At 41.5% G+C, this 27475-nt stretch overlaps 1 protein-coding gene across 16 annotated transcripts in view; it reads right to left on the reverse strand.

The window, feature by feature from the left end:
* cacna1da (calcium channel, voltage-dependent, L type, alpha 1D subunit, a) overlaps window positions 1–27475 on the reverse strand; it is a 60413-nt gene that overhangs the window by 17855 nt on the left and 15083 nt on the right. For 8 of the 16 annotated variants that reach the window (XM_086118086.1, XM_086118090.1, XM_086118089.1 and 5 more), the window contains exons 4-31: window positions 26767–26906; window positions 24658–24830; window positions 23892–24044; window positions 23273–23469; window positions 22858–22961; window positions 20907–21076; window positions 19385–19459; window positions 17333–17420; window positions 17065–17091; window positions 16325–16485; window positions 16019–16244; window positions 15379–15586; window positions 15128–15248; window positions 14946–15033; window positions 14142–14169; window positions 13905–14059; window positions 13689–13818; window positions 11049–11108; window positions 10911–10970; window positions 7493–7599; window positions 6400–6487; window positions 6202–6309; window positions 6070–6122; window positions 5854–6000; window positions 4908–5109; window positions 4661–4819; window positions 4056–4166; window positions 2622–2705 (exon numbers count right to left, since the gene is read on the reverse strand). In XM_086118086.1, coding sequence (XP_085974212.1) covers window positions 2622–2705; window positions 4056–4166; window positions 4661–4819; window positions 4908–5109; window positions 5854–6000; window positions 6070–6122; window positions 6202–6309; window positions 6400–6487; window positions 7493–7599; window positions 10911–10970; window positions 11049–11108; window positions 13689–13818; window positions 13905–14059; window positions 14142–14169; window positions 14946–15033; window positions 15128–15248; window positions 15379–15586; window positions 16019–16244; window positions 16325–16485; window positions 17065–17091; window positions 17333–17420; window positions 19385–19459; window positions 20907–21076; window positions 22858–22961; window positions 23273–23469; window positions 23892–24044; window positions 24658–24830; window positions 26767–26906 — 3423 coding nt within the window. The remainder of the gene's footprint in view (window positions 1–2621; window positions 2706–4055; window positions 4167–4660; window positions 4820–4907; window positions 5110–5853; window positions 6001–6069; window positions 6123–6201; window positions 6310–6399; window positions 6488–7492; window positions 7600–10910; window positions 10971–11048; window positions 11109–13688; window positions 13819–13904; window positions 14060–14141; window positions 14170–14945; window positions 15034–15127; window positions 15249–15378; window positions 15587–16018; window positions 16245–16324; window positions 16486–17064; window positions 17092–17332; window positions 17421–19384; window positions 19460–20906; window positions 21077–22857; window positions 22962–23272; window positions 23470–23891; window positions 24045–24657; window positions 24831–26766; window positions 26907–27475) is intronic. The other 8 variants (XM_086118091.1, XM_086118082.1, XM_086118092.1 and 5 more) reach the window with 6 other exon arrangements.

Genomic DNA, 27475 nt, shown 5'->3' on the forward strand with positions numbered 1-27475 from the left:
ACTGTATATAAAAATCTAGAAAGCCTACCAACTGAACAAAATGAAGAAGCCCCCCCCCCAAAAAAAATTACAGCCTTCTACTCCATTGCGATTTCAATTTAAATTTGAATAACTGTTCAGCCCTAAAGCACACGCATTAAAGGAGCAACTGGTCAAGTCAAAGCAATGCAACAAAGTCATGCATCTGCCCTGCAGCATGTCTGCCATTGAGCGGGGCGTCGTCACACGGCAGGTGGATGGAGACGGGAGAAGGACGGGAAGAGATCTTGGAGCAGAGAGGAGACACTGGGCAGAAAGGAGGGGGAAGGGGGAGGTCAGAAGGATGTGGGCGAGTGAGGAGCCACTGAGGTTTTCGTGCACCTGACTGGGGTTTACACACCTGCGCTACACATGAGCTCCGTTGTGAGCTTTAAGAGCTCACTACAGGAAGACAGAACAAAACACAGACAATCACTCACAGAGACACAAGATGAGCAAAGAACCTCAAACTCAGCTTTTTTTACTCTCAAAGGACACAAGTCGCCTCACTCTTACCTGTGAAGAAACACTCAAGGCGGTTTTTGGTGCATTCGGCTGTAGCTTGATTCACGATTTCATGTTATTTATTATACCACCCCAAAAATGACCTGACTAACCACTACATTAGGCACACCTGCACAATCTAAAGAGATCCAAGACCATGTCAAAAATCAGACTTTCGACAAAAAAAAATCCATGCAGATGTTTTGATAGCGCGTTTGTGTTGGATCCCATTACAGAGAGCAGTTGCACATAATCTGTGCCGTTGTATAAAATTTTTATGATTCACACACAGATTCATTCATCACAGATCTTCCCGTAGGATAAACATTCTGCTCGCATTTTGAGCTCAGGGCCATTCTGTCTGGAGGTCACATTTGAATGATGTGGCGAGGAGAGGGAAGGAAGGAGAAAGGAAGGACAAACGGCACAAAAACTGACCGGAGGGGAATGGAGCGGGTGGCCAAGGGCCATCTGGGAGAGGCGGGAACATACAAAGGATGTCAGCTAATGATGTTAGCTAACGCTTCCCAGCATGCGTTTGGAGAGGTCACAAACATCAAGTCATGACCAGAATGCATTGCGACAAGCAACTTGAATAAATACAGCGGACACAGGGAAGACATTTGAACGTTTTTTTTTTTTTTTTTTTTTTTAAATATGTCAATACTGTATAACTGAAACTACAACCGAAAACGAAAGCACTGCCGTCACAAGTGAAGAACCAGTGATCGCTTTCAAGAAGTATGTTCAACCGCCGAGGGTCCACTGTATACGTTTCTAAACCTCATTACCTTTGAAATCAGCCAATGACACATGACGACACGATGCAGTATAATCCGGCCACACACACACACACACACAACAATAACCGCGTGCAATGCGAGCCACAGGAAACAATATCGATGGAAAATTGCCCTGACAGGTACCATTACAAAAGCCTTTGCGAAATTAACATGCATGTTCCAGCACTCGAGAAACACGACACACTCCGCACATTGAAGTACAAACGGCACACATTAAACTCACAACCTATACATGCATAACAATAAGTCACCAAAACATGAGCAAATCTTCTGTACACTTGTGCAGACACACAATATGACACAAAACATGTCTCCCCAAAAAATAAATAAATACATTAAAAAAAAACACACAGCACTGCAGCTCAGACAAGTGCACTCAGAAAGGGGAGGGGTTGGTGGGTGGGGGCTGGGGTTCACCTTCCACACCTAAATTGACTATTGGCGTTTATAAATTGGAACCTCTCCTGCTATTTTTATTCAATATAAAATACATTAAGGAATATTCGGGCCACATGCGGGGAAAACAAGCGTGACCTTAATACTCAGTTTATTTTCGGGGGATTCTCTATCAAGCAAAGTTGACAAATAGCTGAGAACTATTTAACTTTTAAATTAAAAAAAGAAAAAAAAAAGAAAAACCTCACTGACTTCAACGAACCAATCCCTGATCTAAAATCTTGCTTTTGAATATATCCGCCATGTGAGGGGGGTCCTGACGATAAAGTTGTCCTTAACAAAAGGGTACACACAAATAATAACGTCTTTCATTGTCATACTTGCCTCTACAAGTTTCTATGGAAACAAAACGAAGAAGAGTAAGAATTAGACAAGTGCACTAAAGAAAACATGAACAAAAAAAAAAGGCCCTCAGTTCAAAGAAAAAGAAGTCATCACATAATTTAAGACGACACATTTGGAGAGTCAGGAGTAAGGCAATCAAAAAGCAAATATGGAGTAACTTTCGTAAAAGGAAAAAGTCAAACTGAAGCTTTACATAAAACGCCTGTTTGAAATTTATTTAAGGCCTAAATTCAAGTGGACATCGAGGGATTTGCATGCTGGGACTTGGTGCAGCAACCCCGTCAAAGCAAAAATATTCTTGATTTGTGTGGATATTTTTGGATATTTTGTCAATGTCATGATTTTGAGGTTTTACTTGAGTGCTTAAACTACTAAAATGCCTCAGAAAAATCACTGGGCCTCAAAAGTAGATGTTTGTTTAAAGGGCAAGCTATAGCAAAGGCTCTTTGTAAAGCTTCCGTTCGACATGAGAGTGAAGAGTCAAGTCGTACTTACGTTGACTTCAGTGATAGCAATATCGACGACGCTACCGACGACGATTAAGGCATCAAATGTGTTCCAAGCATCGGCGAAATAGTGCTGCGGTCAAGGCGCGAAGATGAAGATGGCAGGGAGGGAGAAATGAATGGCGGCGGGGAACAAGTGAAATGATCGGAGGATGTGAGAGGGATGAGTTGAAGAGAAAATAAAGACAGAAAAAGGCGAAGCATTAGGCAGAATCCGAAACAAGGCAAAGGCGGGAATCCTAATGAAGATTGCCGTACTGGCACGAAACAAGAAGACACCAGAGGATTCGGAGTCAGGGCAAATCTTGGACTATACTTACGTCAATCTCACTGAGAACAATGTCTACTATGCTGCCAATCACAACCAGGGCGTCGAATACATTCCAGGGGTCTCCAAAATAGCCCTGAGTCAGGTTGAGCGAGTGTTCGCCGAGTTTGGTGTCAGGCCAAAAAAAAATAAAATAAAAATAGGGATTCGTTCCCCATCACAGTCACGCATCTAAAACATTTTTTTTTCATCCCATATTTTTAAATATTGACTCTCAATGTACACATATTGGACTGTTCACAAGCTGTAAAAGTTTTTAGCACCCCAGTCCCAAACATTTGTCTCCCTAAATGGACAATTGCACAACATGCACTCCTGACGTCTGAGTTGAACCGAACTACTCATGACAGCACCTCATGTAAACAGTAGGGGTTGAAGTGACTATAGTTGACTCGTCAACTTTACTACTTCGTATTGAGGCTTATAAAGCTTAAAGTCAACTTAGCCGCTTATCGCATTTTTGGCATCTCATCCTCCAATTGGTCAATTTATAGAACTCTTACTACTTGCCCATACGCTACCACGGCTGAACTGTAATTCTCTGGAGCAGCGAAATGTCCGGCCAACAAGATGACACAGTCAAATAATGCAAAATATCATCATAAAATAACATGGTTGTGGATGAAAATTACACTTCGCCTGACTAGTTTCAGCTGTTCTTGTCCATCTGAATATGAATTTATGTGAAAGCGGTGCGTGGTATTGTGCTGAAAAAATATCAGTGGCGTCATCGATGAATTCATGTTGACTCAACTTTCAATACCATTACATTGTAGTTGACTACAAAAAAAAATCTGAAGTCATTCAACCCCTAGTATACTAGTAATTAGTATTGCATGCAAGCAAACACTAACACTGCACCTCACACACTCTCTTACAAGCATCCTGTCCTTCTTGGCAACAAAGAGCTGATGACCGGGTAGTCAAGGGCAATGTAAAATAAAAATACACAGACTCATTATAGGAAAAAAAAACCCCAGCAACATAAATTATTAAATATATACTGTATATTTTTTGTCCTTTGATTGTTTAAATGAGTAAATATGTGATGTGGATAGAGTGGAGTGGAGGAAAGTCATTTATGGGCCGACTCACCCTGGGTTTAAAAGCAATAAGCTTGAGAACCATTTCCACAGTGAAAACAGCAGTGAAGACCATGTTGAGGATGTCCATGACATAGTTAAACAGCGCCGACTGGCCGTAGTGCTGCAGGAGGTACAGGGAAGACATTTTAGTGGAAGGCCCGAAACTTTTGATTCAGTGCACAAGCTCTTTTAGTTGTTCATTTTGTGTGAGCAGGAAGGCAAATAAAGTGTGTCCAAAAAAAAAAAAACATTGAAAAAAAATCGCTCACTCTTGGGCTGACCATTATTCTTATATGTAGTTGAATTAAAGAAAAGAAAACCAACATTTTTAAGATTATTGTATGGCATAAAATAAATCATTGGTCTTGTGTTTATCCTCATTAGGGTCACTGGTTTCAGAAGCTGAGGCTCATCCACCTAACGTGGAGGCAGTGAACAGCTGAAGTCAAGTTAAATAAAGACAATTGAAGACTTGCCACTTAAAATGACATTTAAGACCAACTTCCCAATGTTCAATGTTGTCCAAAATTCTTACACTCGTGATTGTTACCATGAGAGTCATTCAAGAAATTCTAAGTGGTATTCATGTACAGTATGATATTTTGACTCGCCTACCTGTACAGCCAAGCAGAGCGTGTTGAGCATGATGAGCACAAACATGATGTACTCAAAGCCCGTAGAGTTGACCACATACCAGAACTTGTACTGGTATGGGTTCTTGGGGATGTACCTCCTCAGAGGACGGGCTTTCAGGGCGTACTCCACACACTGACGCTGCACAGAAACGCAACACCGACAACTTGGAGTTTCGTTCATTCCCTCTCAACACTTGATTGTAATGCTGGAGCATGAACGACCTGACCTGGTTCTTGTCTAGTTCACAGTTTTTATACTCCTTCTCTCCTTGCTCTTGAAACGTGACGATCACAAAACCTACAAAGATGTTCATCATGAAGAAGGCGATAATGATGATGTAGATGATGAAGAAGATGGAAATCTCCACGCGGTAGTTGTAAATGGGCCCGAGGTTCTCCCTGTTGGAGTCAATTGCCTTGTATAGTAACCTGAAAGCAAAAAGACGGGAAAAAGTTTCATCTGTACTTTTATTATCGTAATCATCATAAATATTAGCAGTTAACAGTTCCATTTATCGTATAATTCATTGCTGAGAGACACTGTATACATTCGCGCTGATGCCACTACACTGCAGTGTTCACCACATATGAGAGGTTCACTCATCGCGGATTGACTTAGTCATAGCTATTTTTTTTAACCCTTTCCTTACTTTTTTTTCCAGAGACACTCCACTATTTGCAATGTTTGTGGTCAGGCAAAAGCCCTGCCTCATCTAAAATTACTGCTTTGGTACCATGTTGCTACCAACTATGTTGACATGACAGGAAGCGCTTCATTCAGACAGGCCGTTGTCCTGTCTGATAGAAAAGCAGCATATTGTGGCATCGAGAGGCAGTTATAGACTACGCGTTCCCTCCAAATAGTGGTGGAACACGTGACATCAAAACATATATGACTGTATATACAACACGGTATACCTAAAATTATTGCTCATATGTATTTTTTCCAAGAAGTATTATTCTATTCTACCGTGACATGCGTTTCTGAAGTTCCAGCTCTTTGTCCTGTCTGGCTGTACCTTTCAGAATTTTCAAACACTGTTCATGTGGTGATTGCGGCATGTCAATCAGCATCCACAACAAGACAGATTGATTGTCAAGTTACTCAGTGTGTTTACATGTCACTCAGGCGGCACTAAGGTGGTCGTGGAGTCGGTGGGAAAAGAGTCTTACGCTGGCCAGCCTTCAAAGGTAGACACGGTGAATAGAGCCATCATGGCCATCAGCACATTGTCAAAGTTGAAGTCGCTGTTGTGCCACACTCGTTTGTGGATGGTGGGCTGGTTCACATCGCCGTCCTTATACAGGATGTACGTGCCTCTGAAAATGCAAACAAGTCACTGGGCTGAAGTTGTGAATTAGGATGGCGACATAATGACGAAAACCAACTTGCACTCCTCTGGGCTCGACTTGGCTTCATCTGTGCAGCGATAGAACTTTCCCTATCGAGGACAAAAACATATTTGCACCGTTAAATCTCTGCCAGTTGCTCTAATTTCCTTTTGCAAACCCTGCGCTGACCTTGAAGAGCTGCACCCCAATGCAGGCGAACATGAACTGGAGAAGAGTGGTGACAATCATGATGTTGCCGATGGTCCTGATGGCCACAAACACACACTGCACCACGTGCTGTTGGAAAAAGAGATGCAGATATTTAGACACACATGACTGCATCCAGAGTGATGACATGGCAGACAAGCACTAGTATCCATTTCGTACTTTCAGGCCTTTGGCTCGATTGATGGCTCTCAAGGGTCTCAGGACACGAAGGACCCTGAGAATCTTCACCACTGATATGGCAGACGACCTGTATGATGAAAACACACGTCGTGGATTTTTCAAAAATATTGCATTCTTCGTTCATCTATCTACAGGCAGAACAATTAAATGTTCTTTCATTAGATGGCAGAAGGAAGGCTTAACCCGTGCATCCGCCCGTTGCTATTCATCCATCCATCCATTTTCGACACCGCTTATCCTGAACAGGGTCACGGTGGGTGCAGGAGCCTATGCCAGCTTACTTTGGCTGGAAGGCAGACTACACCCTGAACTGGTTGCCAGTCAGTCGCAGGGCACATATAGAGACGAACAACCCATATCCACACCGTTACTTAGTTGGAACCGATCCCACGCTGCCCACTCACAAATCAGGCGAGTGTACCACTACACCATCAGTGACTGTTGCGATTCATATCACAGAATACTAGCTAAACATGACCAGATTTCATACTGAGTAAGTAAATGTTTCCGTAAATTCAGATGGGTTCATCATTATTTCTGTATATATACTGTGTGACATCTTTCCCACGTCACATGCGGGGCCGACTACATTATCCACAAGGGGAGATCTTGCAGTTTACCTGCCAATGTCATGCATGGACCACAGGTCTATTTCTGTTTCCACAACATCAAGCACGGACTGCGCTCCAGCCTGCCTGAATTTAATGCAAGTGAGGAATGCTGCCACGATTGGCTAGGAAAAGACTGTTTCATCCCACAGTGGTGCACAAGGGCATTAAGTTTAAAATTCAAAGACAGAGAGAGAGAGAGAGACAGAGAGAGAGACTTCAGAAAGTACCAGGTACTAATGAGACGTGAGGGATTTATTAAGGGAGGTCTTTAGTTGTATATATGCAGATTTATGTATTTTCAAAATCTAATATTCGATTGAAAAAAAAAAGAGAAGGCATCTCTTTGAGGTGTGCGGCTTATTTTTTTCAGAGATTAATAGATTGGAATGAAAGATTGGAATGAGAAGAAAGTAGGTGAGCAAACTGATCGATAACAAGTTCATTAATTCATTCATACTCACTGTATGCCAAAGGAGACTAAAGACACTCCCACAACTAACAGGTCGAGAAGGTTGAAGTAGTTCCGACAGAAAGCTCCTTTATGGAGAAAAGCTCCGTATGTCGTCATCTGAGGAGAAGGCACATGATATTAGGGGAGCAAGTGACAGGGAATAAAACAACACAAACACAATCAGAATTTAACATTCACACCTTATAAACACACTCCCCCTTTCAAACACTTCCACACAAAGTATCTCTCACCCAGACATATAATACAGTAATCCCTCGCGATACCAAGGTTCATCTTTCACAACTTTGCTGTGTCACAGATTTTTTTCATGCTTTTTTTCCCTTTTAAATTTTTTTATTTTATTTACAGTGCATTGTGTTCTGCATCCTTTTTGACTAAGGGACTGTAGACTAATGTCAACAGCCTCTGCATGTCATTGCTATACAGCTTGCCAAATTTTCTCCATTTCCTCCATCTGTACAGCACTTCTAACAACTGTCAGTTGTTTCTAAGAAAATGTTTATATATATATATATACTGTATATATATATATATATATATATATATATATTTTTATTTTTTTAAGTGTGGGACTGAATAAAGCTTAAATCTTTGGTTTCATACAATACAGTATTGTGCTGTATACATAATAAAGATGACTACTTCACGGGTTTCCCTTATCACGGGTACTTTTTGGAACGTAACCCCCGCGATAAACAAGGGATTACTGTACACATAATGCAAACATGTTAAACAGTAAGAAGATACTAATGTACAGCCCATTATGCCCATTCATATTACCATAATTATCATGTTATACTTTGTATTATTATTTTGCAACACACACACACACACACACGCACACACATTTCCACACTCTTGTAGTTCACGCTGATTGAGGGTGGCGAGCTGAGAGCGGTGAAAAAAAGGGGGCTAAAATCTACCGTCGCCACCCCCACGGCCCTTAATGACATGAATGTAGTAGTAAGTCGTTCATTTCTCAATCTGCAATGGCAAGAAAACATGCATTTTGTTGCCATGGCGTCAGCAATATAGTTACTCCCTGCAAGAGCTCCAGTCGTAGAGATTGGAAAGTGAACATGAACTTACTGTCACATTCATGCGGACCGTCCTCTTAAAGCCCATTCTATCATGTTCTTTAATAGCGCCCAATGCAAGGTAGGCGGCTCCCAATTAGAAAACACGCAGAGAAGAAAAACCAGCCAAAAATGACTCGATCTTCAAATCATAAAAGTGAAGGATTAATTCTCAGAGTGCATGTAAACAGTGGAGTCCAAACGCAGTGAGACACCGAGCGCTAACTGTGAGCGTAGGGGAATTTGAGGGTCAAATCGCAGTGGCCTGGTTTGTGTCCAAAGCACTGCAATGTCGAGTCCACCTTTCAATGCGCTCATTCTGGGTAAGCGGACTGAACCATGCTGGACCATGGCTGATTTTGCCCCCTCTTTTATGCATCTGAAAAGCAATCTACGGTATACTAGGGGTTGAACAACTTCAGATTCCTCGCAGTCGACCCTAAAGTGATCATCGACACATTTTTCAGTCAAACCGCTGCGTGTGCTTTCTCTTTCCTCGCCTTCCTCGGTTACTCTGGCCCCACCCCCAATTTATATTCATCCAATCCCATTTTGACAGCAGCTCATCCAATTAAGTTCAGATGCCTTCATAGCCTCGCAGAGCGTCAGTATCTAACTAAACCTATAACGACAGTTCACAAACACATCTGCAGGGTCGCTACTCGCTACAGTACCGTATTTTCCGCACTAAAAGGCGCACCTAAAAGCCTTCAATTTTCTTAAAAGCTCACAGCGCGCCTTAAAATCCGATGCGCCTTGTGTATGGTCATTATGATAATATTTCGATCCCAAAATGGCTCGAGACATGCTGACAACGCAGAGTTCAAACTTAAGGTAATAGGTTATGTAGTTGAACACGGAAATACAGCAGCGGCATAACTTGCTGTTGCTTAAGTGAACTGCGTCGCTGCTTTATTAAATAAGTTTTACTGACATCTGATCGTTCTGTTGGTGTTTCCTTGAGCGTAGCGCCATCTAGTGGAGGCATTGTAGATTGCACCTTATACTGCGGTGCGTCCAATGTATGAACAAAATTACAAAATGGGCCATTCATTGAAGGTGCGCCTCATAATCCAGTGCACCTTTTAGTGCGGAAAATACAGTCAATAATACTGACACTGGAAAATAAAATTAAATTGGAGGAGTGACTGTCTTGCAATAATGTATTGTAGCAAACCTGCAGTTGTTCTACACGGATTGTCGAAAGAGCCGACTGTCTGTGAGACCATAAAGGTATCTGAGTGTCATTTGTGAGTAGATGGCTAGTGGAGTGAATGGAAGGAGGAGGAAGAGGTGAGATGAAGGTTTAAGCAAAACACCCATTGTTGACCACAAGCAGTTTTCCTATTAAGGTCGCCCACCTCTGGACGCGGCCGTCATGCGCGAGGCTGACGCATTGTTTTTTTTTTTTTTCCTGTGCTTTTTGAATGATATACTGTAACTTTGACAGCCAATGTCAAAAAAATTGTGAATTACTATGCGGCGTTTGGCTGCAACATAGAGGTGAGATGGATGATGACTCCTTTCAATGTTCGTCAATTTGTAATCAGCACAGGCAGACGGAACACGTTTCAAGGGGACCTCCAATGTTGCAGACATACACTTACAAATAACGTGCCCAAAAACTATCTATAACCATTTGTTTTTAAAATAAAGAGGTTATTGATCTTTCACGACTTGTCTTCGTTTTGTCAAGTGACCGTGCTGGTTTAAAAAAAAAAATTATTTGGTGAAATATTTCAGTTTGAAGTTAGTTTTTCCCGGGGGTGACCAAACACCTATTGCAGCGAGAATTCCGTGTTCGTGCCAAAACACATGATTGCCAATGAAACGACTTCAAGTTATAATTGTGCAGCGGTTCAACCCCTAGTCTATACAGGAGGCATGGAGTTAGCTTTGACTGGAGTTGACTTTGGCTTTGAGCCCCCCCCCCAAATAAAAAAATCACCCCTACCTCAACTTCAGCCAATGCTTCAAAAATATCTGAGCAGCCCTTTAAGATTGGTTGCATTTCACAAAAATTTGACATCATCAGCATCCTTTTTACCCCTCTTTTTTTTTCCAGCCATGATGTGACACCCATGATAGTAGAATGTAATGTTTGATGTTATGTTTCCTTCCCCCCAAGTTCTCTCTTGCATTTGTGTTCCTGATGTGCCAGGAATCAGTCCAATAAAGATCTCTGCAATGTTGTTTTATCTTGAAAAGAGGTGCCATGAAGCGAAAAATTAAATAAGAGAAAGGAAACAAACAAGCCAGGTTGTACTGAGTGGCGGGTGACACACAAGGAGAGAATGCAGCAAGGCTCTCGTTGTCACTTTAAGGGGTTACCTTCAATATGATCTCAAATGTAAACATACTAGTGAAGACATAATCTGCATAGCCTAGGACCTGGAAGGCAACCACATGTGTGCAGGGTTATTGGGTGGGTGGTTAGTACAGCACGGACAGGGGACACAGGACATTTACCTTCAAAACGATCTCAACAGTAAAGATAGCCGTGAAAGCATAGTCAAAGTAACCAAGTATCTGCAAAAAGCAACGTAGATGTTTAACAGAGACAGTTCATTGTGCAGCTTTATACATCATTAGAAAACAAGATCCATTATTTTATTTATTTTTTTAAACTTGGAAATTTGGAAGATTTTTTTGTTTTTTTTGTTAAAGGCCTGATGATACTGGACGGCTTCTTGTACGCAGAGTCGTAACAGAGCATAATCGCGGTATTTTTAATGATGACAGTGAAACCTCCAAAGTAGAAAAAAATGTGACTGACGGTGGCACAAAACTGTGGAATCAAAACTTCTATCTTTCATGTTTAACGAGCATCAACGGAATAAATCTGCAAATGTTTGCCTTTTGGGGGGCTTTTGGCAACACTTGCCATATTTTTCAGTCGCAGTTTTGGGGAAATTTGCGGCATCCAAAAGTTCAGCATCCGCACACTAACTAAAGAAGGTGGCGGTAATGCACCAAAAGTATTTGCCAATCACCAAAAGAAAGTAGAAGAAGAAATGGAAACAGAAGAAGTAGTCATCATAACTCATGACAATGTGTGACATCTTCCTTACTTCCTTACTTAAAAAAAGATTTACAGCACCTAAAGGCGCAATAACCAATCAGGACTTTAGCTACAATGCGATGTGGGATTCAAGTTCGGGTAAGACATTTTCAACTAAAAAGAAAAACTTGTTTGTAGTTACAAGCGAACGTTTGGAATACAACCGGAAGTGGGTTGAAGTGGTTAGGTTAACCTTACAAGTCCCCAATTTGTCTAGCTAGAAAATTACTTGCATTCGTGAACATATCAGATATGAACTTAAGAGGTTCCACTGTGGATGTAATGATTTCTGCAGAGCAAACATACACTGTATGGACAAAAATATTGAGACGGACCTCTGAATTCACTTGAAACATCTTTATAGACAACCACAGTGTCCTCGCCAGACACCTTTTTGTCATACATTCTAACAAACTTTGAAATTAGTCAATGATTAATGCTTCAACGATTGACAAAAAAAACCTATAATTTGTTAAAAATCCGACAAAGGAAGGACTCGTACTGTGAGCTTGTGTTCTTCCGTACACAAAAATCAGATGTATCATGTTGGGATACAATGAATAAAATAGCGGCAAAAGCCCTTCAGGTCCATGAAGGCACGTTTGATGTGGAAAATCTTGACCTTCACTTCCAACTGAGGGCCCCAATACTTTTGTCCGTACAGCGTCGTCAACCTTGTACAGTACTTTGAATAGAACACAAAAGACGTACCAGTGAATTTGCCATTTTACCTGGAAAAATAACCTTACCTTTTGAAACAGGATATTCACGTGAGAGTATCAAAATTATTGTCCCAAAAATTAAACAGAGAGCTACAGTAAGTATTTCTAAATAATTGAATTACACATTGTAGTTACAACATTTAACATTGATGATTATTGTTTTCAGATGTATTTATAACGCGCAGAAATCAGAGTATTTCGTGTTCTACACCTGAATCAGGTTTAGGACACAGCACCTTAAGAGGCTACACAAATTAATTTATTTGAATTGATTTTCTGTTCTCAATTCAGGGGCGTTGCTAATTTGTGTGACGCATATTACATGTAGTTAATCAAAATATTTTCCCACAACGATTAGCTCAAAGGTATGCATTATGTATAAATGGATGTTTTTTTACAGCTTTTTTTAATCATCAGATACATTAAACCATGAAGAACCAGTTGCTTTTGAGAGTGGTGTCACTTCTCCTCGCTTATGTGTTAGTAGGGCTGGGCAATTAGTCAAGTTTAATCATGATTTCGATTTGGGCTTATAATCATAAAAATATGTTCCAAATCGTAGAAAAACAATTCTTGCCAAACGTTTGATGTATGCAAGTTCCCATGCTGTGAATGCATCCTGAATACACCACATTGCTTGCAGCAAAGCGTGTGACGTCTGCTCTTCTTCTTTTCCTGTCCTTGCTTGAAGATATTTGCGAGCACCCCAGTTCGAGTTTACCGTTATATTAAACACACAACTAAAATAATTACATACATTGTATATTTAAATACAACATGTACTTTGTTTTGGAAACACTGCCAACTTATTGGTAGCAGTAAATTGAGAAACCCCACTGACGAGCTAGCAAAAATTAGCATTAGGCATCACAGGAGGGATTTACGGTCAAAAAAGGGATATTTACACACAAATGCTATCATAACATTCACAAACAAGTAAATCCACAGGTGTACGTATGAATGTGTATATATGTACTGTATATATATGTATACAATATTTTTTGTAACACCTGAAAATTCGATATTAATAAAGTTCATCACTTTCTTCTATTCTTTTTATTGTGTTGTATGTATTGTTTTCAATTGTATTATTTTAATACATTATTATTAATATTATTATTATTGTTGCTACCAATTCATTTTTTGATAATTCTTTGAAGTTGTATTTAAAGTACAGTTTGGATACTTGTATAAATGCCAAATTTTGAAATCAATGACTCGTGATTTCAATATCGGTCAAATTAATTGCACTCATGAATTTTTCCAAAATCGCCCAGCCCTATGGGTGATTGAATGATTTTATGTGGCGGGAGTAGGCAGACTTACAATATTGCGGGCGGAGAAATTTCGGATGGGATCCTCTGCGGCGAGTGAGACGGAGCTGAGCATGATGAACACCAGGATGAGGTTAGTGAAGATGTGGTGATTGATGAGCTTGTGGCAAAACACACGAACTCTGCAACACACGGCCAACGCATCAATGCGTGTATGCAGTCGTCATAACGAAAGCTGTGTGTGCGCATGTGTGTGCGTGTCTCTTACGGGTTAGTGTTGCTGAAGATAAAAAAGGCACTTCCCTCTGGAATGGGAGTAATCTTCTCCTTCTTGACCAAATCGGAGATGGCTGGCCGAGGTCCTGCTGGGACTTCCGGGTCTTCCTCCTCTGCTGCGGTGTCGTCATTGTCTTCTTGTTCATCCTAAATGTACATATGTTTAAAATGCTTCAGATGTAACTTGTACGTTACCATTTTAAAGCTATATTGTTTCGATGTCACATACCTTTTCATCTTTCTCATCCTTTTTGTCCCTGGAATAGATGGAAATTACATTAATTTATTGCTGTATGGTGGTGCCTTGAGATAGGAGCTTAATTCGTTCCATGATCTTGCTTGATACTCAAAAAACTCAAATCTTCTTTTGCCGTGAAAATGAATGGAAATGTCATGAATTATTTATTTATTATTTAGCTATTAATACTAAGAAAAATTACACTCGTAAAAACATACAGTAATGATAAATAATTCAAACGTAAAGAATGAATTAGATTTTACCACATTTTTTTACTTCAAGTCAACGAACACTGCACTGCTACTTCTTTTTATCGGTGCAGTACAATACAGATATATGGATACAAATGGAGCTGGTCAAAATTTCCCTGTAAGCCATGAGCTGCCTGTTATATTATCTGTCTACATGTGCTGCTTCAACGTTTGTGCCCATCTGTGGCAAGCTACATGTACTAGCGATTGTGTAGTTAAACTTTGCGGGCGTTTTAAATACACATGCAATTTACTTCGTTTACTTTTGACGTAAATTTCAAGTGGTAGTGTCAAAGATCAGCTTGAAGCCTCGTCATCGAAGTATTGTTCTCTCTTTGCCAAACTGCCGCTTGTTGTAAAGTGCATTGAGTAGAGTTCACTGCCACCATACACTTTTCGTATATTAAATGAAATTTTCACTTATAAATCAAAGCAAAAAAATAAAATAAATCTCAAGAATGCACTGTATACGTAAAGATACCTAAAGTTCCTTTTTTTCCTCTTCCCCTTACTCATCTCAAAATGCAAACAGTCCAGCTTTTACCCTTTCTTATCTCCTTCATCTGTGTTGAGAGACTCCGCATCTGCCAAGTTGTCCACAGCGATGGCCAAGAAGACATTCAGGAGGATGTCTGAGAAAGTCTTCAGTCAAGGAAACTTAAGACTCCAGTGCTCTCATCAGGTTCAGTAGCTGAATGTGACTGAATTGAACATGAACGAGGATACAGTTTCCACAAATGAAGAGGATGATGAAATAAAAGCATAAAATCATGCCAGAAGAGGAAGGGCCTCCGTACGCCATGATGCCATCATACATGACTGCGTTCCAGTCTTCTCCGGTCAAGATCTGAGGGAGAAAAGCGTATTCATTCAGGAGTAGTCATGTCCACAGTGATGATTCCATTTCCATCATTTCTAAAAGAAAAAATCTTTTTCAAATCCAAACACGGGCATGTCTACGTCAGGTCTCTAAATACCTGAAAGACGGTGAGTAGCGCTTGTGGAAAGTTGTCAAAGGTGCTTCTCTTGGTTTGGGTCTCATCAAAGTTGAACTTTCCTCCGAACACCTGCATGCCCAGCAGCGAGAAGATGATAATAAAGAGGAAGAGCAGCAGCAGCAGGGAAGCAATGGACTTCATGGAGTTGAGGAGAGAAGCCACCAGGTTGCTGAGTGACTGCCAGTGGCTGGGGGGGGGGCAAAGAGAAAAAAAGAGATGAAGTGAAACGTGAACAAAAGATGAAGTGAAAACCAAAGCAAAGTGCATGTTTGTGGTCAAGGAAGCCCTGTGGTGAATGCAGTGATTCCCAACCACTCTGCTGTGGCATATTATGAGAGATCATCAGGTGTGCCGCGAGAATAATCCATTTGCACTCATTTGGTTGAAAAATTACTATTTGTTTACCCCCCCCCCCCCCAAAAAAGAAAAGAAAAAAAAGAATGCATCTTTCTGTCTCTATCTATCCTAGCGATGTATAGTGACAGGCAGATCAATACAAAACTCTTCCACTAGATGGCAGCAGCTATGACTAAACTCTTTCTCCGCCTGTTGCCATTCATACAACACACCCCGAACATAATCAGAATAGCAAACGCATGTACGGATGCTGTGGTCTTACCGTGTGACCTTGAAAATCCTCAGCAAGCGCACGCAGCGGAACACGGAGATCCCGAGGGGCGACATGATCTCCAGCTCCACCAGGATGGTCTCGGTGATCCCTCCACACACCACAAAGCAGTCAAAGCGGTTGAATAGTGAAACAAAATAGGCCTGCAGGCCAAGACTGTACATCTTCACCAACATCTCGCAAGTGAACAGGGCTAGCAGGACTTTATTGGCCACATCTGGAAGCCACAAAAAACAAAACAAACACAAATTAGTGGTTAAATCCTGCTGAAAGATTGCCATGATATGTCGTGCGTACCTTGCACTTGTGTCAGCCACAAAGGCTGGTTGTAGTGCTCCGACGATATGGTGAGGGTGTTGAGGAAAACCAGGATGATGACCAGCCAATAGAAAGGCACCGATTTGACGGCCAACCGGCACTTTCTGCGGCAGAACCTGTTCCAGCGGCGCCAGCGCCGACTGCAGGGTGGTAGGGCGGTCAATGTTAATTGGGTGTTTTTCTCTGTGACAAAATGTTGTATAATACCAAGGGTGTTTTATTTATGTTGAAATGTGATATGGCACGGGTGAAAGAAGAACTCAATACTCATGCTATCACATAAATGGGTGGAACCATTGTCACTCTCCCCCTCCCTCCACTCCACCCCCACCACTCCTACAGGGAAATTGAAACAGTTTACATCTTCCCTAATGTCTTGATAAATAATATTTGGACTTTAATGGCAAAAATCTGGCATCTGTATTAGAGCAAATGATTTATGTATTCTGGCGTATGGTGATAGATAAACACTATATGTATTGAGCCAGTCTTGGATTGGTTGGCCTAGGCGGTCTATTTATGTAAATGCATTTGCATGAATTCACCATGGCAAATTGAACTGTTAAGTACATGAATTTAACTGTCTAAATTGTCTCGAGAATGCAATACTTTCTGGTACATGCTGCCTAGGTCATGTTATTCAAATAAAACATATAAATGACAGTCATAATAGTGAAACTGAGACATTTGTAATTGAGCATGCAAAGAAAGATACTGACCTGAACTTTGACTTTGAAATTTTTTGACTGAAAGAAAGAAGATGAAAGGTGTGACAGATGTGAAATATGATTATAAGTCTGTAGAAAAACATCAAAACAAGTATACGGTAGCAATAAGAAGTAATATCGAATGGCGGAAAGGAGTTGATTTTAATCAGGCGGTTTTCATGAAACCGAAATAATATCTGCTCCACCGAAGGGAGACCGGCAACCCGTGCGAAATTAATCTTTCGGAAATGAGTGCCTGAAGAATTCTGCACACGCTCACCACAGAGGTCCGCAGCATGGCGTCTTCTCATCCTCCCCATTTTGATTCTCTGTGTTCACAGATTCTGTTTCGCTGGCCGGAACACTTGCTGCAGACCCAAAGTAAGGAGACCGTATAATGGAGGGGAAAGGGAGGAGGGGGGTGGGGGGGGGGGGGGAGATGCCACATCAACAATTTCAACACAAATACACTCAGATTAATAAATATACATATTTCAAGAAACAAAGAAGAACGACAACAAGAAAAAGCAGCAATGAGGCAGATTTAACTTCTAAACACTTCACAACATCTAAAAAAACAAATCCAAGCGAATGAAGATGTTTTCTGTTACTTGTACATGTGCTATGAATATAGTCAAGTACACAGCAGGCGCAATGAGGGCAAATTTGAAGGATTTAATGTTGATTAAAAATTTTTAAAAAGCCAAGGTAACGAGGGAACATTTTAAATGAGGGATGATTATTTATGTGGGGCACTATATACACTTGTGGGTAGATCTAACTGTCCATGAAGAAGAAGAGGAGGACAGAGCTAAAACTCTTAAATGCTCCACTCGCAGACTGGCATGCAGTGTTGATTAGGTGTGTGAGCTGTCTTACAAAGCATTGAGGTGTGTGTTTGTCTGTGTGTGTGTCTACGTTCGTACGTGATGCCGCTCAGTTGATGCGGACGTGTTGCCTTTGATTCCTGAGTGGTCGCAAAGCTCTCGGCTCTGGAAATAGTGCTGATTGCTGGAGCAGTGATCTGGGTTTAGCCTTGTTTCCTACATTGACACTGAGAGCCTCGAGGGGGAAACGGATCGTGTCGCTATCCAGTCAGGTTTTTTTTTTTTTTAAACTCAGTATTAAGAACCCTTTCGTATGAAAATGATCACTCTTCCATTTAGAGGGTAAGCAAAAACTGTGTCGCAATGCTCACACACAAGGGGTTTAACACATTAACAAAACATAAAGCAGTGAGGAGGCATTACATTAGGCCACACACGCACACTCAGTTGTGGTTTAGCATGCTCAAGTAGGAAAGCATGCATTTATTAAACAACATTAAATAATGAATTTTCGAAAGATTGACTGCATCCAATCCCTTTCGCCATTAAAACGGTAATTCGCCAACGTTCTCGATATAGAGCAGCTAATTGTGTTTTTGTATGCTTGCCTCATAGAGCCAAAAACAAAAGCAATGACATTTTTAGTGTCGGTTGCAGCATAATTCTTCAGCCTGATCAATTTGGTCCGTTGCTAAAAAGAAGGCCAACTGTAGTTGTTAAACTATTCCTAAAGGGAAAAGATCAGTTGGGATTGATTGGGTTGAGGAATGTTGATTTCTAATTTCACTTTATTTTTATACATGCAATCATCGCGTTTGCTCAGATTCTAAATTGGCCCTTTGGACACGCAGGCAAGTTGTAGTTCTGTTGAAAAATATACTGCACATGGTTTTGAAACAGTATATTTCGTTTATTGTTCTTAACTTCTATCTGAGTGGCTTGTGAAGGGAGAATATGCACTTTAAAAAAAAAGAAGTTGAGTGAACTCCAAATTTCAAGGCAACAAACTTCAAAGACAATGTAAGTTGTGAAAATGAGCTTTTCCACAATTTCGTCAAAGAAACGAGTTTACACGACTCATTTCCCTATGTGAGTAAAAACAAGTCAGCAATTTGTTTTGGAACATCTTGTGTGCCTTGTTGTACGATTGTTAAAGATAAAGTATAATTTACTGTCTAATTACTGCTTAAGCCCCCAAAAACTACAACTTGTGTTTTATTTATTTATTTATCTATTTATTTATTTATTTTTAAAAGTGATGGGTCCGACAGTCACAACAGTTGAGAACCATTGGCGTATAGATATTCTATTTGTTTTGCCACTTGTCAGGCAGAGTTCATAGGGCTTCAGCCACAAGTGCCTCATTGGCCCCCAAAAAATAGACACGCTGTATGCCAGTAAGGCCATTGTCTTCGATTCTGCAGTTCCAGTCTGACTAACAAATACACGCACACAGACACACGGTCAAGCATTAGCACAAAAAGGTTGGGGAGCGCAGGATTTACCATGAGTGTCGGACGACTGGCTGAACCACCCAAACCTTCCTTTCTTCTTCTCAGTAAGGTCAGCCAGAGTCACCCCTTCATGTGCAATGCATGCAAGGCCATGCATCCAGACACAATGGCACAGCAGAGGGTCAAGGAGGGGGAGAGGTCGGGGAGGAGAATGCGCTGCTATCAAAACGGGGTCAGAGCAGACAAGCAACAACGGGCAACGACCGTATTCCAAAAAGTAATAATCTAACAGTGACAAAGAGCAGCAGGATCCACAAGGGGGTGCTGAGGAGAGCAGAACATGGTGGTGATGGTGGTAGAGGTAATGGTAGGTGGTCAGTGTTGCTCACAAGAAGCGCCTGCAGGAGAAGAGACCCTGCACTAACATGCTACACCGCAAATGAATGCCTTTGACAACATGTCTGTTGGGTGGGGGGCATGTTTGGTTAACCCTGGAAGCCAAAATGAGCACTACAGAGAGCCAAATTGAGCAGGTTTGTCAGAATTGAGCATTTCGCTAACAAGAGGTGAAAAATATAAAATAAAAAAATAGAAATATTGTGACACTGGCCCATCAGATGTAAAGGGAGGGAGAGTTGGTCACCTTTTAAAAATATTGGGACAACGGGCCATTGCATTTGCTCATATTTTCAATTGAGTTTAGTTTTATTTTATTTTAGCAAGTTATGTTATTGCACCTTTCTTCGTATTGTACTCATTTATTTCCGTCCATGTTTGAAATAAATTTAATTAAAACAGAAGTATATAAAATGAGGCTTCAAAATCGTGAAAAATCAAGCCATTCCCTCAGATGCGCTGAAAGGCCCTGCTCAACTATCAACTGTCAATCAAATACTGAACCGCAATTACCAGCTGAAAAGTAGATGCTACTTTAACTTATGTCTTTCTTAACATCTACGCATAACTACACGTTTGAGCCGTGGAAATACAATATATCTGCCTAAAGTCTCCGCCGGTTGGAATAACCTGTCAGGTTGTAACGGGGCCTTTCCACGCCACAATGATGAGGCGCTCTAAAGTGGCTATGCCAGCATGAACCCGACCGCCCCCCATCCCCCCTGTCCACACGGTGGCTCTAAAGCTGGAGTAAAAAAAAAAAAAAAACCACACACACAGAAAAAAATCTTCTGTCTTTCTCTGCGTGATGTGCGCACACCCATGGGAAACAATGAGGCGCTCTAAAGCAGTCACGCCAGCAAAGGTGTATGAGGGCTAAGGGTGTTTAACAACGTCAGGAAGGGTAGTTTATAATTTGAGGGAGAATGAGCACAAATTTCAAGTACAAGGTGAATCCATGTGTGCTGCTTACATAAAGAGGATTTGGATTAAGAGTTTCGGAAACTGCTCAAGTAAAAATGCTTTTTCTCTTCTCTTTCTCAGATGAACTCCAGCGGTAGTCGCAATGCGTTCCAGTTTGAATGCGTTGACAGAGAAGATCAAAAAATACTTTTTGAAGGGTTTTCTTCTTTGGAAGGTGCGACCTGAATAGGGTTGATTCATAGAATGTGCTTACGGTTGCGTTTACACTCCTCATCCGCCTCATCCTCATTGTCAGGGTCGATATCTTCAGCCTGAGTGATCCAGTCCAGGTAACCCTTCAGGTCCTCCTCCAGCTGCTGTTTTTCACGCAGCTTCTGGAAGTCTCCGCGAGCTTTGGCCTTTTCCCTCTCTTTGGAGAACTCTCTGCGTTAGGCAGAACCAGGAGATCAACCAAGCACAAAAATGAGTAAAATTTCAATGCAAAGTCTACATTGAACACAATTTTTCACACTACAGTACCACAATAGAAATAAATGAGTCAACCCTTCTACAGTGACTCATCACCAATAAGAGGATTTATTAGTCTAACAGCTAAGCATTTTTTCCCCCATATCTATCTTGCAAACCCGACCTGTCTAGGATTTATGTGTTTTCTCATCCAAAGCCACTGGAGGGTGATGCATACCTTGTAAAGAGCGCTGCACTATATTTAGATCCTTTATTGGTGTAGCGCATCCTGCATGCCAACATCCTCATCATGAAGAGTCGGAAATTTAGACAGACAGATGGTTTCCAGAGTCATGCGACAATGGTGTGGAATCTCAATTTATAGATGCAAGAAAACTGCTGCTTCATCTCAAAGTGCACGAGCTGCTACTGAGATGGAGGCAAAATGTGTCATCCAACGCTAGTTTGCAAGAATCTTTCTCAAAAGAGACTTGTAAGACGGCAGCAGTAGTGTCAAAGGTTTGGATTATGTTAACTTGGTTTTGCTGGCTGGTCAACATCCCTGCTGCATTAATTCTGCTGTAATAACACATCATCCCCATTCGACGCTGCCGGGAAAGCAAACAGGGGTTTGAGCGAGCTTAGAAGCACAGAGAGTGCTGAAAGGCAAGGAATACGATTAATTTTGCTCTCTCGAGGGTTGGGCGCTTTGACTGGAGTGGGAGGGGAAGGAAATGCTCACTTTGCAGCTGCCAAAAAAAAGGACCCAAGTGTGCGACACCAACAAGGCTTGGAATACTGTACACTACATGGACAAAAGGACACGCACAGTAATAAGTTATGATACAAAAACTATTTAATTCTTTAGATTCTATTTAATTAGGTTATCACATTGTGTTTTTATGAAGTACAATAGTATAGAGTGTTATTTTCCTAAAAGAAAACTAAATGAATTAATAATAAGAAGAATAAGATTACAATTTTTCATTTGGTAGATAGAGGCCCGAACGAATGAATGGCATTTCAATGTATTTCAAAGGGGAAAGATAATTTGAGATACAATTATTTTGAGTAAGTTACAAGGTCATGAAACAAATTCAACTCGCATCTCAAGACACCACTGAATTAATAATACTTCACACAATAAATACACCACAAATCATGATCTTAAAAAATTCTTCTGCTAACAACCCAGGCTAAAGATCTTGAACAGTTGGCATGCATCACTGTGGCATACTGTACTTCCTTGACACCAAATCCCACTTTCCTCTGAGCCAGGGTTTTTTTCCGCCACCCTGGGGCAATTTAAGGCATTTCACAGCTGAGGATAAATTCCGCAGGGGAACCCCCCCCCCCCCCGGCCCCCCACAAATGGGTGAATTTGCATATAGCAAACTGTAATATGTGCCAATAATTTTGTCCATGTAGTTAATCTTAAGATTTTAGCAAAGAACCACACCTAGTAACAATACCATTGCGAACTATTGATTATAAATGATTATCTAGAAGATGATTAGTGTTTTTGTCTGCACACATCAAGCAAACAAGAGTTGCACACTGCAAAGCAAATGCCACAGCACATCTTTGCCTCTTACCCACTAAGCACACCCAACACGAGGTTGAGCACAAAAAAGGAGCCGAGTATGATCAGGCTAACGAAGTAAATCCATGGTGTTTCCCATCCTATGGCGTCGTTAACCTGAAGGATCCAGAAGCCAATAAACAGACACAAACACAGAATGGGGGAAGGTGCTTACCCGCTCAACACACCCAAAACCAGGTTAAGAACGAAAAAGGAGCCGAAGATCACGAGGCTGACAAAGTACACCCATGGAAGCTCAAAGCCCATAGCATCGTTCATCTGGAGGAGCGTACGTTGTCGCAGAGGAAGGAGAGGAGGTGTGAGAAGAAAGCAGTGAAAAGAGAGGGAATCAGGAAACAAGACACTTTCAAAAGAGGCCTGGCACAAGTTAGAAGTATTCTTTTCACAGATATTGCGTTGCATTCTAAGACAAGTTGTCAAGTATTCTCAAGCATGCATCGTCAATCATATGAGTTGCCTCTGGAAATTATCAGCCGCCCCGTCATCAGCATGTCACACGTGTGATCCGAGCCGACATTCGGGGTGAAGCCGCGTGACAGTCAACACGGCAGGTTAGCCGAGGCACTCACCCAGTAGAGCACGTCCGTCCAGCCCTCCATGGTGATGCACTGAAATACTGTCAGCATGGCAAACAAGAAGTTGTCAAAGTTGGTGATGCCGCCGTTGGGGCCTTGCCAGCCTTCTCTGCATTCGGTGCCATTAATGGGGCATTGCCGCCCGTGCCCTGAGATCGCACATGGAGCAGCATCCTCCTCTGCTATGATGTCTACCCAAAAAAGAGGTCAGATGAACCGGAAATCCAGACCAAACGCACGCTTTCATGTTTATATTCATCGACTACATATCCGCTGCATTGAGTTCTGAATCGGCCATACTGGATGTGGCAAAGCGGAGCAATTGGTGAAGATGCCTTACTAATGGGCAACTGGTACCAGCCGTTTTACAGTCAAAATCAGATCTCGGGATTCAAACGGCACTTTATAAAGTTAAGTCCATTTACTTGCTGTAGTTTACAGGGCAGATCCGCCACATCCTATATGGCAGACCTAGTAATGTATTGCAGCAGCTTGCCAACATACTAAATGAGGTGTTTATGTTTTGCATGCATATGGTTAAATAGGCATGAAATCAGTTATTAGATAATGAAGTCAGATAAAAACAAACAAAAAAACCCGACTTGTTACATACCTGAGCCAGGAAGGTAGCAGGTTGCGTGCATTTTACCAATGAAAAGCTCCAGGCCAATAATAGCATAGATTATGATGACAAACAAGACCAGGAGGGCAATATGAAGGAGAGGGACCATGGCTTTAATGATGGAGTTCAACACCACTTGTAAACCTAGCAAGAAGGAACAAATCACATATAAAGGACTCAAACATGGACTTTAAGTGCACTTATTGAGGGCCAGTTGCATAAGTATCGGGAATCAGAACGGTTACCGATGCATCTCCTATACTTTACCCATCCACAGTTAACTTTGCAATACAGAAACAATTTAAAGCAATTGCCAATTTTGCCTTCTTCTAGCTGAATACTAACTCACAATGCAAATCACCATAGACAAGCAAACAAATACCACTGATGGACGTGATGTTATTAGCAACCGACATTTGAACAGAAGTGGTGCATCAACACATTCAGACAGACAATATAACAAATACCCGCAGGCATGTATTCTTTATCCTCTGCAAAAAAGACTAATGTTATTGTAGTTTACTGATTTACTTCTTCGCTTGTGTCTTAGTGACTGTATTATACTACCCCCTGGCGGGCAAGCTGTCAAACTGGTGTTTGGAGTGATTACACCAACAGCTTTCTCTTCTTAGCACCCTAATGATGTGTTAAAAAAAAAAAAGCATATTGGCACCATCTGGACCCATCTCACTAGTTATTTTGTAGTTTAACGGCGAAGAGCTGTAACCGTGCTGCTAAAGGATGAAAAAAATCATACTGGGTACTCCTGAGACCAGCCGCAGGGGACGCAGCACACGAAAGGCTCGAAGGGCTTTCACGTCAAATCCACCGGGTTTACCGCCGTGCCCGTGCATGGACGGGTGGTGTTCCTCTCCCTCAGTGTCTGCCTTCTCATCTTTGGTCAGAATCTCCAAGACAACACTGAAGAGGCTGCCAGCAAGAACACACATGCAATCTCACAGGACAGTACTGAAAATTTAGTATATGAGAAGATTTTTTTTTATTTTTAATCTAAGAAATATTTAGACAGCTTGTGTAGCGTCCTGTTTCGAGTGAATGAAATAAGCTGCTTACAGAATGAGTCTTTTTGTGGTTGTTTTCCTTTTGCACATGTGCAGTAGCTTGCAAATTCCGAAGTATTTCTTTTACTATTGTTAACGGCACTCACTGAGTACAGTCGAAAGTGTAAACACTTTTTTTTCCCCCTCCAACAACCACCCACAAACCATACTGACATCATCAGGACACAGTTGCACTATCACTTACCAGCACAATTTCCCTTATGGTGATTATTTCCTGTTAAATGTTTAATTGCACTCTGAGACAAAATAGTACATCCTTTCAGGTTTTCAAGAAAAAAAAAGTTCTTTTATGGACAGGTACAAAGAAAAAGACTGACTTGTCATGGAACTCAGAGTTTGCGTCGATCTCCATGGAACCCGAAGCAAAATTACATTTTTACCAATAATAATGTTGATTCATCATTCATACCTCTATAAATTAATCCCGGCCTAATACACTGCTGACATGTGTGGTTTGTTATCTAACAAAAGAAGCAAAACATGACATTACGCATTTAGTGCCAAGGTGCCATATGGCTTATCATTTGTGATTTTATTAACCCAAAAAAAAAAAAAAAACGGCAACAAAAATATGCTAAATTCAGTTCTACTTTGGTTTGGTTACTCTGTTCTTGCTCAATACCCGTCTTGGAACTTTTGTGCCAGCTTTCCACGGCACTGTATATACTCAAGTTAGTCTCGCTATTTACATTGCTTTGTGGGAAACCAACTCACGATAACCCACACTTTGCACAGTAGTTTTGCAAATCCACCCGCTTTCTGTTGAGAATTTCCACTGTGACACACAAATCAGTGGATCTGCACTTATTTAAACAGCATCGAAAACCAAATGACATTTGAAGACTTGAACTTGTTTGATTAGAGGAATCCATCTCAGTCCAAATCAGCCCTCATGAAGGAGATAAGTGATTTTCATCCCGACAACTGCAGAAGAAGCCTGCTAAGCCTGGCTCGAGAGCAACGCTGCAACACGAGCAGTCGGACTCAAAACCGACTGCTTTATTTTTGAACCCAACTCTCTGCAGTTTGGGGCGAAAGACACTGATCTTTTGAAATGTTGACATCCAACGCAGGCCGCCTTATTTATCTGTGTGTCACTGCATGGAATGAGTGGCAACGCTTGGCGGCAGAGCGCCCGTCTTCGCTTGTGACTGCACGCCAGATCAGCCTTGCGTGGCTCGAACAGACTGAAATGTGACCCAGCTACCCAGTGGACTGTGCATATTAGAGGAGAGGTTGTCACAAGACGAGAGAGGGGAAGGAAGATGGAGGGCACAGAAGATTGCAAGATGAAGATAACAAAGTGCAAAAGAGGTTGGCAAAAAGGACGCGCTGAGCTGGGGTGGGAGGGGGGGAATACATTTGAGCGGAAAATGGAAGTGGCCGTTGATAAAGACAAAGAAGTGCATGATGGGAAATTGCGAGTGAAAGACAGGAAGTGAGAAGAGAGAAAGTGAAGATGGGAGGGAACGTCGGAGGAGAGATGGCGTATGGAGGGATGGTGACTCATTCCAGTGGTGGTAAAGCCGTGATTTATTCTCTCTGTCTTTTCTGGGTCATATAGTGTGGGCGTATGAGGGTCTCTATTAGCACTGGGCCACTCGGAGCAGAGGCTTAAGTATCTTTTAAGTTTAGCAAAGCCGGCCGCATCTCCCACTGTCAAACTACCACTGTCAAAGTGCAAATCCGAACACCAAACTCGGGAGGCATTGTTGAAGCAACAAACGTCATTCTCGGTTTTTTTTTCAGAAGAAAGATGCATGTCAATAAAGTTGGGGACTCACCCAATGACGACAATGACGAAATCCAGCATGTTCCAACCGTTTCTCACGTAGGCATTTTGATGCATCACCAAACCATAAGCGATAATCTTCAGAAACGTCTCAATTGTGAAAATGATGAGGAAGGCATACTCGACTGTCTCCTGCACGCGCACACACACACACACGCACACACACGAAAAACAGAAAAACACGTCAACCATAGTGGGGTTCTAATCGTTTAAATGGGCCCAATGCCTGAAAATTTACAGTATAAGGGGTCCTCAGTTTTCGACGGAGTTTTATTCCAACGGGGCCAACGTGACCCGAATTTTTGGTTCGGAGGACAATGTCATCTATGACTAACCAATGATAATGCAGATTTAAAGTCAGAATTATCGGAAATATCTGTATGAAAAATACTGAGGCCATAAATATAAACATGGAAAAAAGGTAAATACAATAGTAACCGAACAGGTTTTCTTGTGTTTGTGTGAGTGTGTACAGCTTAAAAAGGCGGGGCCAGGCGTGGTGAGTGATGTGGGCGTCAGCGAAAGAAAACCCGCAGTCGGCTTGCTGTGAACTGACAATGGACGTGTAGAGTGACTCGGCAAGAGTCGTGACCGTCGGCAGCTCATGTATGAATACGCTCTTTTGTTTTGTTGTACTTTTTTGTCATGAAGTAAATTACTGTTTTTGAGTATATCCATTACTCATTGCAGCTCTACATTAA

The sequence above is a fragment of the Hippocampus guttulatus genome, chromosome 8 (assembly GCF_054856545.1).
Source record: "Hippocampus guttulatus isolate MCC_2025c chromosome 8, RoL_Hgut_1.0, whole genome shotgun sequence".
Lineage (NCBI taxonomy): Eukaryota > Metazoa > Chordata > Actinopteri > Syngnathiformes > Syngnathidae > Hippocampus > Hippocampus guttulatus.